General features: G+C 52.3%; 1 protein-coding gene across 4 annotated transcripts in view; it reads right to left on the minus strand.

Moving 5' to 3' along the window:
• Positions 1 to 14,965, minus strand: part of PBX4 (PBX homeobox 4) — a 65,579-nt gene extending 50,614 nt beyond the window's left edge. For 2 of the 4 annotated variants that reach the window (XM_055236133.2, XM_055236135.2), the window contains exon 1: positions 14,718 to 14,965. In XM_055236133.2, coding sequence (XP_055092108.1) covers positions 14,718 to 14,893 — 176 coding nt within the window. In that variant the 5' untranslated portion in view covers positions 14,894 to 14,965. Of the gene's footprint in view, positions 1 to 916; positions 960 to 14,717 lie in introns of those variants that run through there. The other 2 variants (XM_055236134.2, XM_063616419.1) reach the window with 2 other exon arrangements.
• Between the last annotated feature and the right edge of the window lie 209 nt (positions 14,966 to 15,174).

Raw genomic sequence — 15,174 nt, forward strand, 5'->3', positions numbered from 1 at the left:
TACTGTGGAAGTACCATATGCTGGTCCTTGTATAAGGGCTAAGGAACATGAAAATGAATAAAAACATAATCCACGTTCTGGTATCTACCAACAGTATGTTTTAGCTGATAATTTTAGCTATAATTTACTTTCCCAAATTATGGAACAATCTGCTTTCCTCAGCAAGGTATCATTTTAAATTACTTGGGAATTTCATTTAAAGATATATTCAGAGATTTCAGTCCCTATGGAATAGAATACTTCTTGAAAAAGTCTTCCTGAAAGCAACAATGATTCTAACACCTTAACCAAGGATAGAGTAGATTATCCTTGATTATTCTCAGTTCTAGAAGGATTATTTTAGCTGACAAAAGCAGTCAGCAATATTATACATCTCCTGGAGACAAACCTAGGTACAAACAAAAATTTAGAACTTATGTTCCCTGCTCTTAAGAAGTAAAACTGCAGGCTGGGCACAGTGGCTCATGCCTGTAATCCCAGCACCTTGGGAAGCCGAGACAGGCGGATCACTTGAGGTCAGGAGATTGAGACCAGCCTGACCAATATGGTGAAACCTCGTCTCTACTAAAAATACAAAAATGAACCAGGCTGTGCTGGCGAGCGCCTGTAATCCCAGCTACTCAGGAGGCTGAGGCAGGAGAATCGCTTGAGCCTGGGAGGTGGGGGTTGTGGTGAGCCAAGATCGTGCCACTGCACTCCAGTCTAGGCAAGTGAGACCCTGTCTCAAAAAAAAAAAAAAGAAAGAAAGCTGAACTGCCACCTGGGCAACAGAGTGAGACTCTGTCTCAAAAACAAAACAAAAACAAAAACAAAACAGAACAAAACAAACCAGGACAAATACCTTAGAAAGGTCAGAATACTTTGCAAAGTACTTATACTGTACAAGTCTGGAACAAACCGCGTGCTCACTCCTTACCTGGCAAGGAGTTCAAGGCCATGCTTGGTCGGACAGCAGCTGAGGCAGGCAGAGTCACCCCAGAGTCTCCCTTCCAAGGTCACACCCACCACTCATGCCCTATGGAACCACAATGCATGCCTTCATGCTCCATGCCTGCCTTGCACCAAGCCTACAATGCCGCATCGATTTTCGTTGCCTAGGTAAAGCCTCAAGTCCAGATCTTGGCCATCTCCTCAAGGCTCCTTGTCCCCCGCCCGACTTCAGCTAGACTCCAGAGTCATGCACTCCGATTGCCCATGCTCTACAAGCTCTAGTCTTGCTGAAGGGCTAACTCCTCATTGCTCTCTCTGGTCCCCGTGTCACCGCACTCTCTGTCTGACTCTCCAAATAATGAATCTCCTTTCAGAACTCACTGCTGCATTCCCATGCCCAGCACCAGACCTGGCACAAAATACATGTTTATTGAGTAGATGACATTTAATTTGCGAGAATGTACTTTTAAAAGTGTCCTGTAAAGCCCAAGCCTGTAAAAGTGTCCTGTAAAGCCCAAGCCTGACTGTCTGATCTCCCACGGCACCCAATCAGCTGGGCTCCTCTGAGCAGGAAGCGATGTCAGATTTCAGTGAGTTTTGTAGGATCCCTGGGAAAAGCAGAGACAGGTGGCAGGCAGTACAGCCTCAGAGTTCAATAGAGCATGCCCAAATCTCCATCCAACTACCCTCCAGTTATCGGGCCACTTGATTCCTTATCTAGAAACACAGTGAAGAGCTAGGTGCAGTAGCTCACGCCTGTAATCTCAGCACTTTGGGAGGCTGAGGTGGGTGGATCACTTGAGGTCAGGAGTTCGAGACCAGCCTGACCAACATGGAGAAACCCCATCTTTACTAAAAATACAAAATTAGCCAGGCGTGGTGGTGCATGCCTGTAATCCCAGTTACTTGGGAGGCTAAGGCAGGGGAATCGCTTGAACCTGGGAGGTGGAAGTTGTGGTGAGCCGAGATCGCGCTATTGTACTCCAGCCTGGGCAATAACAGCAAAAATCCATATGAAAAAAAAAAAAGAGCTGGGTGCAGTGACTCACGCCTGTAATCCCAGCACTTTGGGAGGCCGAGGAGGGCAGATCACAAGGTCAGGAGATCGAGACCATCCTGGCTCACACGGTGAAACCCTGTCTCTAATAAAAATACAAAAAAATTAGCCAGGCATGGTGGCGAGTATCTGCAGTCCCAGCTACTCGGGAGGGTGAGGCAGGAGAATTGCTTGAACCCTGGGGGCGGAGCTTGCAGTGAGCCGAGATTGCGCCACTGCACTCCAGCCTGGGTGACACAGCGAGATTCCCTCTAAAAAAAAAAAAAAAAAAAAAGAAAGAAAATAAAAACAAACAGTGAAAACCCGCCCACTTCCTAGGGTTCTGGGGAGGTGTAAATGAGGGAAATCCATACTGCCATCATTACCAACCACTGTGTTCTGATAGAGGCACTCGGTAACTGTCATTTAAAGGAGTGAGTGGTACTTGCTCTTTTGCGAAATTCTACATGTGGCTTTACTTTTCATTAATAAAGCTATTACAAAGGGGATTTTGCCAAGAGCCTTTTAGATAGCTTCAGGAAATTGTTTTAAAACCAACACAATTTTCTTTCCTTCCTTCCTTCCTTCCCTCCCTCCCTCCCTCCCTCCTTCCCTCCCTCCTTCCTTTCTTTCCCTCTCTGGCCCAGGCTACAATCTACTCGGCTTGCTGCTGCCCGCGCCGCCGACTGCCTGGGACTGCCGGCGCGCGCCACCGCTGCCTGCCTTTTCTCCTTTGGATGCAGGCACGCGTTCGCCATCTTGGCCACGCTGCTCACCAGCTCCTGACGCCGAGTGCTCTGCCCGCCTCAGCCTCCCGAGGTACTGGGACTACAGACGGAGTCTCGCTCACCCAGTGCTCGGTGTTGCCCGGGCTGGAGTGCGGTGGCGTGGTCTGGCCTCGCGGCAGCCTCTACCCCCCGGCCGCCTGCCTTGGCCTGCCAGGGTGCTGGGATTGCAGCCCCTGCCCGGCCGCCGCCCCATCTGGAAGGTGGGGAGCGCCTCTGCCCGGCCACCCCGTCTGGGAGGTGAGGAGCACCTCTGCCCGGCCACGCACCGTCTGGGAAGTGAGGAGCGCCTCTGCCCGGCCACCCACCGTCTGGGAAGTGAGGAGCGCCTCTGCCCGGCCGCCCCGTCTGGGAAGTGAGGAGCGCCTCTGTCCGGCCGCCCCGTCTGGGAAGTGAGGAGCGCCTCTGCCCGGCCACCCACCGTCTGGGAAGTGAGGAGCGCCTCTGCCCGGCCACCCACCGACTGGGAAGTGAGGAGCGCCTCTGCCCGGCCGCCCCGTCTGGGAAGTGAGGAGCGCCTCTGCCCAGCCACCCACCGTCTGGGAAGTGAGGAGCGCCTCTGCCCGGCCACCCACCGTCTGGGAAGTGAGGAGCGCCTCTGCCCGGCCACCCACCGTCTGGGAAGTGAGGAGCGCCTCTGCCCGGCCACCCACCGTCTGGGAAGTGAGGAGCGCCTCTGCCCGGCCACCCACCGTCTGGGAAGTGAGGAGCGCCTCTGCCCGGCCACCCACCGTCTGGGAAGTGAGGAGCGCCTCTGCCCGGCCACCCACCGTCTGGGAAGTGAGGAGCGCCTCTGCCCGGCCACCCACCGTCTGGGAAGTGAGGAGCGCCTCTGCCCGGCCACCCCGTCTGGGAAGTGAGGAGCGCTTCTGCCCGGCCACCCCGTCTGGGAAGAAGTGAGGAGCGCCTCTGCCCGGCCGCCCTGTCTGGGAAGTGAGGAGCGCCTCTGCCCGGCCACCCATCGTCTGGGAAGTGAGGAGCGCCTCTGCCCGGCCTCCCATCGTCTGGGAGGTGAGGAGCGCCTCTGCCCGGCCACCCCGTCTGGGAAGTGAGGAGCGCCTCTGCCCGGCCACCCCGTCTGGGAAGAAGTGAGGAGCGCCTCTGCCCGGCCGCCCCGTCTGGGAAGTGAGGAGCGCCTCTGCCCGGCCACCCATCGTCTGGGAAGTGAGGAGCGCCTCTGCCCGGCCTCCCATCGTCTGGGAGGTGAGGAGCGCCTCTGCCCGGCCGCCCCGTCCGGGAGGAAGTGAGGAGCGCCTCTGCCTGGCCGCCCCGTCCGGGAAGAAGTGAGGAGCGCCTCTGCCCGGCCGCCCCGTCCGGGAAGAAGTGAGGAGCGCCTCTGCCCGGCCGCCCCGTCTGGGAAGTGAGGAGCGCCTCTGCCCGGCCGCCCCGTCCGGGAAGAAATGAGGAGCGCCTCTGCCCGGGCGCCCCATCCGGGAAGAAGTGAGGAGCGCCTCTGCCCGGCCGCCCCATCCGGGAAGAAGTAAGGAGCGCCTCTGCCCGGCCACCCACCGTCTGGGAAGTGAGGAGCGCCTCTGCCCAGCCACCCACCGTCTGGGAAGTGAGGAGCGCCTCTGCCCGGCCGCCCCGTCCGGGAAGAAGTGAGGAGCGCCTCTGCCCGGCCACCCCGTCCGGGAAGAAGTGAGGAGGGCCTCTGCCCGGCCGCCCCGTCCGGGAAGAAGTGAGGAGCGCCTCTGCCCGGCCGCCCCGTCGGGAAGAAGTGAGGAGCGCCTCTGCCCGGCCGCCCCGTCTGGGAGGTGAGGAGCGCCTCTGCCCGGCCACCCATCGTCTGGGAGGTGAGGAGCGCCTCTGCTCGGCCACCCATCGTCTGGGAGGTGAGGAGCGCCTCTGCCCGGCCACCCATCGTCTGGAAAGTGAGGAGCGCCTCTGCCCGGCTGCCCCATCTGGGAAGTGAGGAGTGCCTCTGCCCAGCCACCCATCGTCTGGGAGGTGAGGAGCGCCTCTGCCCGGCCGCCCATCGTCTGGGAAGTGAGGAGCGCCTCTGCCCGGCCACCCATCGTCTGGGAAGTGGGGAGCGCCTCTGCCCGGCCACCTATCGTCTGGGAAGAAGTGAGGAGCGTCTCTGCCTGGCCGCCCCGTCTGGGAAGTGAGGAGCCCCTCTGCCCGGCCGCCCCGTGTCTGGGTAGAAGTGAGGAGCTCCTCTGCCTGGCCGCTCCGTCTGGGAGGTCTACCACGGAGGCCAGAAGCAATGTGGGGGCTGGACGTGGTGGCTCACGCCTGTGGTCCCGGCACTCTGGGGGGCGAGGCGGGTTGATCACTTCGGGCTAGGAGTTCGAGACCAGTCTGGCCAACTTGGCGAAACATGAAGAATACAACAGACAAACCAACCAACCAACTCAATGACAACAAAACAGGTCTACCCTGGAGTCATACTCTAATTTTTTCTATTTTCCTCCCTTTCTGATCCTTTATCCCACTTTCTTTTTCTTCCTCTTCCTTCTCCCTCTTCTTTGTCAAATAGAGGATTGAGTTATTATCACTGATCCATATAAAGTCCCTCTCTCATTTATTTTAACTCCCACCCCCATTTCTATTCCCCGACTTCCCATGTGCAACCTTCCTAATATGTTTGATACGCATCTTTTTGTTTGTATGTATTTTTAGAAAATGTTTATTGTTTTTGTATGCAAAAAAAATTAATAAAATTATTATTTTCTGGAAGGCAAAAAAAAAAAAAAAATACTGTACCTTAAGCTTTTCCCTGTTATCAAGTACTCATAAGCATTATTTGAATGGTTGTATCAGAATCCAAAAAAAAAAAAAAAAAAAAAACCAACACAATTCGCCAGGCACGGTGGCTCACGTCTGTAATCCCAGCACTTTGGGAGGCTGAGACGGGCGGATCACCTGAGGTTGGGAGTTCGAAACCAGCCTGAACAACATGGAGAAACCCCGTCTCTACTAAAAATACAAAATTAGCTGGGCGTGGTGGCACGTGATGGAATCCCAGCTACAAGGAAGGCTGAGGCAGGAGAATTGCTTGAACCCAGGAGGCGGAGGTTGCGATGAGCAGAGATTGTGCCATTGCACTCCAGCCTGGGTAACAAGAGCGAAACTCCATCTCAAAAAAAATTTAAAATTAAAAAAAAGAAAAGAAAAGAAAAAAAACACCACAATTCAAGCTGGGCAAAGTGGCTCACACCTGTAATCTCAGCACTTCGGGGAATCTGAGGCAGGATGATCAATTGAGGTCAGGAGTTCAAGACCAGCCTGCCCAACATGGTGAAACCTCGTCTCAACCAAAAATACGAAAATTAGCCGGGTGTGGTGGTGCACGCTTGTAACCCTAGCTAATCAGGAGGCTGAGGCATGAGAATCACTTGAATTTGGGAGGTGGAGGTTGCAGTGAGCCGAGATTATGCCACTGCACTCCAGCCTGGGTGACAGAGCAAGACTCCGTGTCAAGCAACAACAAAAACCAACACAATTCAACTCTTAGGAAAAGTACACCAAAGACAGCAAGACTCCTCTGGCACTAGACCAAGTCAAGCTAAGCCTGCAAGCAAGCTAAGAAGAAAGACTACAAGGCACGAAGTCAACTGGCATCTAATTTATCTCTTTAGGGATACTGAAAAAGAAAATTTCAAATATGAAATCCTACTTCCCAGGTTTGAACTGATAGATCCTCTCAAGCTAATGCTATCTGGCTCTGGGAAATTCCACATCATAAATTCCCCCTAGAGCCCTTGCATTCTTTGAATGGGTGTGCGGAAGGCTGAATGCTCACTGACATGCTTTATAACTATGTATGAATATAAGGTCAGAACATACATAAGTATACATACTTTATAAGTATATATGTTCTGACCTTATATTCACTATTGCAAAAGTACCAAGCCTAGGGGAACACATTGCAGGTATCAGTTCACGCCTTGCCTCTTCAGTAAGTTTAAAGGATAGTCAAAATCACTTCATTATCTCCCCTTCATAATAGGAATTTAATCCACATCTAGGCAAAGTCAATCTGCAGAAATATTGGAGGGACTAAGAAAGTTATGCAAATCTCTACTAGTTGAGGTCATATTAATAAAAACCAAATTAAAAAGAGAAGGCTGGGCACGGTGGCTCACACCTGTAATCCCAGCACTTTGGGAGGCCGAGGCGGGCAGATCATGAGGTCAGGAGATCGAGAGCAGCCTGGCCAAGATGGTGAAACCCCGTCTCTACTAAAAATACAAAAAATAGCCTGGTGCAATGGCAGGAACCTATAATCCCAGGTACTCGGGAGGCTGAGGCAGGAGAATCACTTGAACCCAGGGGCAGAGGTTGCAGTGAGCCGAGATCATGCCACTGCATTCCAGTCTGGGTGACAGTGAGATTCTGTCTCAAAAAAAAAAAAAAAGTTCAGAGATATGTTTTCTTCCTAAGAAAAGCTATGCAGGCACTGTTGGGTTGCCTAAAACCAACTTCTAAATACATTTTTGGTTTTAGGTATGCCATCTCACACACCACACTCTTGCTTCTAAAACATTATAACAGTGAGCATTTAGAATGGGTGGGATGGCTCATGACTGTAGTCCCAGCATTTTGGGAGGCTGAGGCGGGAGGACAGCTTGAGCCCAGGAGTTCAAGACCAGCCTGGGCAACATAGTGAGACTCTGTATCTACAAAAAAATTTTAAGGCCGGGCACAGTGGCTCATGCCTGTAATCCCTGCACTTTGGGAGGCTGAGGCGGGCAGATCACCTGAGGCCAGGAGTTCTAGACCAGGCTGGCCAACATGGTGAAACTGCGTCTCTACTAAAAATACAAAAATTAGCCAGGCATGGTGGTGCATACCTGTACACACCTGTAATCCCAACTACTCGGGAGGCTGAGGCAGAATTGCTTGAACCCAAGAGACGAGGGTTGCAGTAAGCTGAGATAGCACCACTGTACCCCAGTGAGGGCAACAGAGTGAGACTCTGTCTCAAGAAAAAAACAAAACAAAACAAAAAACCCAGGTTTGAAGAGAGAGCTATATTTTCCTTCTGAAAACAAACTGATGGCAACAAAACATGTTGAGAGGGCCTTATGACTGAGATGAAAAATTCCTTCTTGCTAAACCGTTGAGTTCAACTGACTGCTGGGGTGATGAAAGGGGTGACTGGCACATTGAGAGTGGGCAGGATCAGAAAGATTTGCAAAAGCCTCACAGGGTCAGTTGATCAGAAGAGATAATCTGCTTCCCAGCCCAAGTTGGTAATCTACCAGGCTGCAGGGTTTACTGTGAGGAGCTGTATTTCCTCCAGAGGGGTGGAAATGGCCCATTTGAGGATGGAAGATTTTTGTCTGGACTTGAGTGAACTTTAAGGCTTTGAGTTCATCTAAAGGCTAGGTCCAAAGAAATGAGGAATATTTGAAGCTTCAAAGTCTCAAAATAAAAGCCCCAGGGGTCATCCCAATTCAGAAAGAGGCCAGAAACCAGGAACCAGCTACCTAACACCTGTGTTATCAAGCATGAATAATGCCCACCACCACACCATTTAATTTCTTTTTTTTTTTCTCTGTCATCCAGGCTGGAGTGCAGTGGCATGATCTCGGCTCACTGCAACCTCCGTCTCCAGGGTTCAATCGATTCTCCTGCTTCAGCCTCCCCAGCAGCTGGCACATACTACAGGTGGGTATCACCATGCCCAGCTAATTTTTGTATTTTTAGTAGAGGTGGGGTTTCTCCATGTTGCACAGGCTGGTCTCGAACTCCTGAGGTCAGGTGATCCTCCTGCCTTGGCCTCCCAAAGTGCTGGGATTACAGGCGCAAGCCACTGCACCCAGCCTAATTTCTTAGCCTTAAAACAAAAAGAGCTATCTTTGAAAATGGTAAAGAAGTAACTGGCTGGCAGGGCGTGGTGGTTTATGCCTGTAATCCCAGCACTTTGGGAGGCTGAGGTGGGCGGATCACCTGAGGTCAGGAGTTTGAGAGCAGCCTGGCCAACATGGCAAAACTCCGTCTCTACTAAAAAAATACAAAAATTAGCCAGGTGTGGTGGCAGACGCCTGTAATCTTAGCTACTCAGGAGGCTGAGGCAGGAGAATCTCTTGAACCCAGGAGGCAGAAGTTGTAATGAGCCAAGATCACACCAGAGCGAGACTCCGTCTCAAAAAAAAAAAAAAAGAGGCCGGGCGCGGTGGCTCACGCTTGTAATCCCAGCACTTTGGGAGGCCGAGGCGGGCGGATCACGAGGTCAGGAGATCGAGACCATGGTGAAACCCCGTCTCTACTAAAAATACAAAAAATTAGCCGGGCGTGGTGGCGGGCGCCTGTAGTCCTAGCTACTCAGAGAGGCTGAGGCAGGAGAATGGCGTGAACCCGGGAAGCTGAGCTTGCAGTGAGCCGAGATTGCGCCACTGCACTCTAGCCTGGGCGACAGAGAGAGACTCCGTCTCAAAAAAAAAAAAAAAAAAAAAAAAAAAAAAAAAAGATATAACTGGCTACATTCCATTCTAAATCTAAAGCCTATCTAGGGAAACTAGAATCTCAGGAGATTGTTGCAAGGAAAATGCAGCAGCCTTGGGGCTGTGCTGGCCCTGAGGAAGGCCACATCTGAGCAGAGCTCACCCCTTAAGCAGCAATATCCCAGTCTGGAAAGCACAAAAGTAGCTTCCAGGACACACCCAAAGCTCTGCCTCTGTGGTGACATTCCTGAGTGTGTCAAATCCACCTTCCCACTTTCCCAACTCCTACTAATCCCTCTAGAATCTCCTCAGTGTCATGAAACTACTGAATGCAAGGTGCTAGGCATGGATCCCGGCTCTGGGAACACAAAGTATAATAAAGCCACTGCTCCCCGACTAGCATAACAGACATCAGGGAAGGCACCCTCTCCTGGCACAGCTCTTCTGTGCTAGGAATTACCTCTACACAGCACATTCCTGTTATAACAATTATTTACAAGTTGGTCTCGCACACACCCTACTTGTCAGTGAGCTCCAAGAAGGCAGAGAACATCTTAGCCATCTTGGTTTCTCTAGCACCTGGTACAATGCTCCAAAAAGAATAAAAACACTAGTTCACGTCTGTCATCCCAGCACTTTGGGAGGCCAAGGTGGGTGGATCACTTGAGCTCAGGAGTTCAAGACCAACCTGGACAACATGGTGAAACCCCATCTCTACAAAAAATACAAAAATTAGCCAGCCATTCATTGGTGGTTTGAGGCTGTAGTCCCAGCTACTTGGGAGACTGAGGCTGGAGAATCACTTGAACCTGGGAAGCAGAGGTTGTAGTGAGCTGAGATTGTACCACAGCACTCCAGCCTGGGTGACAGAATAAGACCCTGTCTCAAAAAACAAACAAACAAACAAACAAACAAACACGGCCGGGTGCAGTGGCTCACGCCTGTAATCCCAACACTTTGAGAGGCCAAGGCGGGTAGATCATCTGAGGTCGGGAGTTTGAGACCAGCCTGGCTGACATGGTGAAACTCCATCTCTACTAAAAATACAAAAAACTAGCCAGGTGTGGTGGTGCACACCTGTAATCCCAGCTACTCGGGAGGCTGAGATGGGAGAATCGCTTGAACCCGGGAGGTGGAGGTTGCTCACTAGCCGAGATTGTGCCACTGCACTCCGTCCTGGACAATAGAGTGTGAGACTCTGTCTCAAACCAAACCAAACCAAACCAAAACAAAAAACAGCCAAACAAACAAAAACAAACAAACAAAAAAACACAATGAAAACAGTTGGAGGGGCCAGGCGCAGTGGCTCATGTCTGAAATCCTCGACCTTTGAAAGGCTGAGGCGGGAGGATTTAACTCAGGAGTTTGAGACCAGCCTGGCCAACATAGGGAGACCTAAAAAAATAGAAAGATTAATCTAGGTGTGGTGGCTCAGGCCTGTAATCCCAGCACTTTGGGAGGCCGAGGTGGGTGGATCATTTGAGGTCAGGAGTTCAAGACCAGCCTGGCCAATACGGTGAAACCCTGTCTCTACTAAAAATACAAAAAACATTAGCCAGGCGGTACTGGCACACGCTTGTAATCCCAGCTACTCAGGAGGCTGAGGCAGGAGAATTGCTGAGCCTGGGAGGCAGAGGTTGCAGTGAGCTGAGACTGCACCACTGCACTCCAGTCTGGGTGACAGAATGAGATCCTGTCTCAAAAAAAAAAAAAAAGAAAGAAAGAAAGAAAGATTAGCCAGGCGGCCAGGCGCGGTGGCTCACGCCTGTAATCCCAGCACTTTGGGAGGCCGAGGCGGGCGGATCACGAGGTCAGGAGGTCGAGACCATCCTGGCTAACACGGTGAAACCCTGTCTCTATTAAAAATACAAAAAATTAGCCGGGCGAGGTGGCAGGCGCCTGTAGTCCCAGCTACTCGGGAGGCTGAGGCAGGAGAATGGCTTGAACCCCGGGGGGCGGAACCTGCAGTGAGCCGAGAACGCGCCACTGCACTCCAGCCTGGGTGAAAGAGCGAGACTCCGTCTAAAAAAAAAAAAGACAGATTAGCCAGGCATGGTGGCACAGGCCTGTGGTCCCAGCTGCTCAAGAAGCTGAGATGTGAAGATTGCTTGAGCCCAGAAGGTTGAGGCTGCAGTGAGTCATGATCACACCACTGCACTCTAGCCTGGGTGACAAAGCGTGACCTTGTATCAAAAAAAAAAAAAAAAAAAAAACCAACGAAATAGTTGTATAGTGACAAGGACTCTAATTTCTCAAATAGAGCATCTGAAACTACAAAGTGTCAACATTCCCTGAGAAGCAAAGGAAAGAAGGTTTGGGCCGGGCGCAGTGGCTCACGCTTGTAATCCCAGCACTTTGGGAGGCCGAGGCGGGCGGATCACGAGGTCAGGAGATCGAGACCATGGTGAAACCCCGTCTCTACTAAAAATACAAAAAATTAGCCGGGCGTGGTGGCGGGCGCCTGTAGTCCCAGCTACTCGGAGAGGCTGAGGCAGGAGAATGGCGTGAACCCAGGAGGCGGAGCTTGCAGTGAGCCGAGATTGAGCCACTGCACTCCAGCCTGGGTGAAAAAGCGAGAATCCGTCTCAAAAAAAAAAAAAAAAAGAAAGTTTGAAGAACAAATTTACTTTCTCTCCCCAAACCATGAACTTGAGAGCTATGTCAGAACCCAGTTCAGTACCCAGATATTGTAGAGGTCCAATAAATATTGGCCAAATTTGTTAAAAATTCATTGAAGAACAGGCCAGGCACAGTAGTTCACGCCTGTAATCCCAGTACTTTGGGAGGCTGAGGCGGGCAGATCACCTAAGGTCAGGAATTTGTGACCAGCCTGGCCAACATGGTGAAACCCCACCTCTACTAAAAATACAAAACTAGCCAGGCATGGGGGCGTGTGCCTGTAGTCCCAGCTAGTCAGGAAGCTGAGGCAGGAGAATCGCTTGAACCCAGGAGGCAGAGGTTGCAGTGAGCTGAGATCGCGCCACTGCACTCCAGCCTGGGCAACAGAGTGAGAGTCTGTCACACACACACACAAAATTCATTGAAGAACAAATGCATGCATTATCCACCTTTTTCTCTGCCTCTTCCTTCATAGGACTGCTGTTTACCTGGCTTTGTAACCCCTCCCCACTACAGGGCTCTAGTGGGTACACAGTCCAGTACATAGTCCCATACCCAGAGACCGTCCCTCACCTTACAACAGTCCCCATTGAACAAGGCCTCATCCTCCAAAAGGACTTCAGTCCTTTCCTTTCCTTTTCTGTAATAATCACTGCAGGACCCAGACACAGTGGGCTGCCTTGTGAAGCAGATTCTACGGATCCCGGCTGGCTGACAAGTAGTGAGTGGAGGTAAACGGGATGGGAGGTCTTAAAACTCCTTTATTTTTCCCCATTGCAACTGGAATAAATAGTCCGAACTCCCTACTGATTGTTACCCAGATGACAAAAACAAAACTATTTTTTTATTGAGACAGAGTCTCACTCTGTCGCCCAGGCTGGAATGCAGTGGCACTTGAACCCAGGCGCCTCCTGGGTTCAAGTGATTCTCCTGCCTCAGCCTCCCAAGTAGCTGGGACCATAGACATGCACCACCACGCCTGGCTAATTTTCGTATTTTTAGTAGAGATGGGGTTTTGCCATGTTGGCCAGGCTGGTCTCAAACTCTTGACCTCAGGTGATCTGCCCACCTTGGCCTCCCAAAGTGCAAGGATTACAGGTGTCAGCCACTGTACCTGGCTGAACAAACAAAACTCTTTACTGAGACTCGTAGGCCCCATGTAATTGGGTTCCAGCCTCCCTTTATTATTATTATTATTTTTTGTTCAGACGGAATCTCACTCTATCACCCAGGCTGGAGTGCAGTGGTGTGATCTCGGCTCACTGCAGCCTCTGCCTCCTGGGTTCCAGTGATTATCCTGCCTCAGCCTCCCAAGTAGTTGGGATTATAGGTGTGCACCACTACACCCGGCTAATTTTTGTATTTTTGGTAGAGACTGGGTTTCACCAAGGCTGGTATTGATCTCCTGACCTCGTGATCCACCTGCCTTGGCCTCCCAAAGTGCTGGGATTATAGGCGTGAGCCACCGTACCTGGCCCCAGCCTCCCTTTAAACTCAACTCTTTCCCTCCCTGGCTAGGAACTTTCTCTTCCCAGCCAGACTCCGCTTTTTACATCCTCTTTCCCACCTCAGGGCCTCTGAAGGTGCCGTCCTCTCCAAAGATGTTCTTCTCCACCTGGCTTCCTACAGCATGCAACCCCTATCCCTACAGCTTTTATTGCCATTTATTTTATTTTTTTCTTTTCTCAGATTGGTACAGGATGGTCTCACTATATTGCCCAGGCTGGTCTCAAACTCCTGGACTCAAGTGATCCTCCCACTGGTAGGCAGCTGGGATTACCTACCCATGCTACCATGCCTGGCTTATACTTTTTTGCTTTTGTTTGAGATAGGGTCTAGCTCTGTCACCCAGGCTTGAGTGCAATGGCTTGATTCGGCTCACTGCAGCCTCAGCCTCCTAAGTAGCTGGGACTACAGGCTTGCATCATCACACCTAACTAATTTTTTAATTTTATTTTTGGTGGAGACGAGGTCTTACTACATTGTCCAGGTTGGTCTCGAACTCCTGAGCTCAAGCAATCCTCCTGCCTCAGCCTCCTAAAGTGCTCTGATTAGAGATGTCAGCCACTCCACCCAGTCATTTTTTGCTATTTACTTTCCCTCCTCTCAGTCATGTACTCGTGAGCAGGGACTATGTCAGCACCCGGTTCCCTACCCAGTTATTGTAAGGATTCAATAAAAATGTGCTGAATTCATTAAAAAGAAAATAGGTCTTCCATCTCCACCCACTCCTCTACTAACCCTTTTCCCAAAAGTTCTCGATGGTTCCCACACCAAGTTACCCCAGTTCAATTCTTCAGTCTCCTGCAGACATTCCTGAGTCCCATTCCCCATCACTCACTCTCCATCATCTGCCCTGGAAACTTCCCACCCACAGGCCGGGCTCGGTGGCTCGCGCCTGTAATCCTAGCACTTTGGGAGGCCGAGGCGGAATGATTGCTTGAGCCGAGGAGTTCAAGCAACCATAGCGAGACACCTATCTCTACAAAATATACAAAAAAATTAGCCGGGCGTGGTTGCACGTGCGCCTGTGGTCCCAGCTACTCGGGAGGCTGAGGCAGGAGAATCAACTGAGCCGGGGAGGTGGAGGCTGCAGTGAGCCATGATCACGCCACTGCACTCCAGCCTGGGCGACAGAGCGAGACCGTGTCAAACAACAACAAAAAACTTCCCAGTCGCAGGAGTCCCATTAACGTACCCATTTAATCATTCACTCGTCAAAAGTCCCGTACGTGACCATTTCTCAGCCCTACTCCCTAACCCCCTAAACCCAACTTTCTCGCCCCAAGATGAGCTGCTGAAAATCCTTCACGCCACTGCTCGGTCCCATAAGGCCTGTCCAGCCCGTCACGTTTGAACCCCATACATCCCTTCGTCCTCGGGACCCCCCTCCAGCCCTCCTCAAGTGCCCCTCGTCAGTCTGGCCTCCCCGCCCCGTCCCCTCCGCCCGCCAACCTCACTGCCACGACCCTGCGTGGCCCCTGCCGAGCCCGCGGGCAGCACCTGGCCTGCGCCTCGTCCAGGCTCTGGTCGGTGATGGCCATGATCTGCTGCAGGACGTCGCTCGTGTCGGGGCGCCGCGGGCGGCGCGGGGCGGGGGGCGATGGCGCGGGGTGCGGCGGGGCGGCCATGAGCGGCAGGGCCGGGCGGGCGCGGTGAAGGAGCCGTCGAGCCTGGAGCACTAGCGCGGGCGTCGCAGCCAACCGCCGTTGCCTGAGCGCCGCGCCCGCTCGCGCTGGCGCCTAAGCCACGCCCACCGCCGCTACAGCCAGCCAACCCGTGTATTGCACCGCCTACAGACACGCCCCTTCATCGCCGTCAGCCAACCGGCGCCACGCACCGCCCCCGGGACTCGCCCCGAACTTCCCCCTCCCCAAGCTTGGACTCGGTTTGGGGTTGCCGAGGCAACGGC

This window comes from Symphalangus syndactylus, chromosome 13 (assembly GCF_028878055.3).
Source record: "Symphalangus syndactylus isolate Jambi chromosome 13, NHGRI_mSymSyn1-v2.1_pri, whole genome shotgun sequence".
Taxonomy (NCBI): domain Eukaryota; kingdom Metazoa; phylum Chordata; class Mammalia; order Primates; family Hylobatidae; genus Symphalangus; species Symphalangus syndactylus.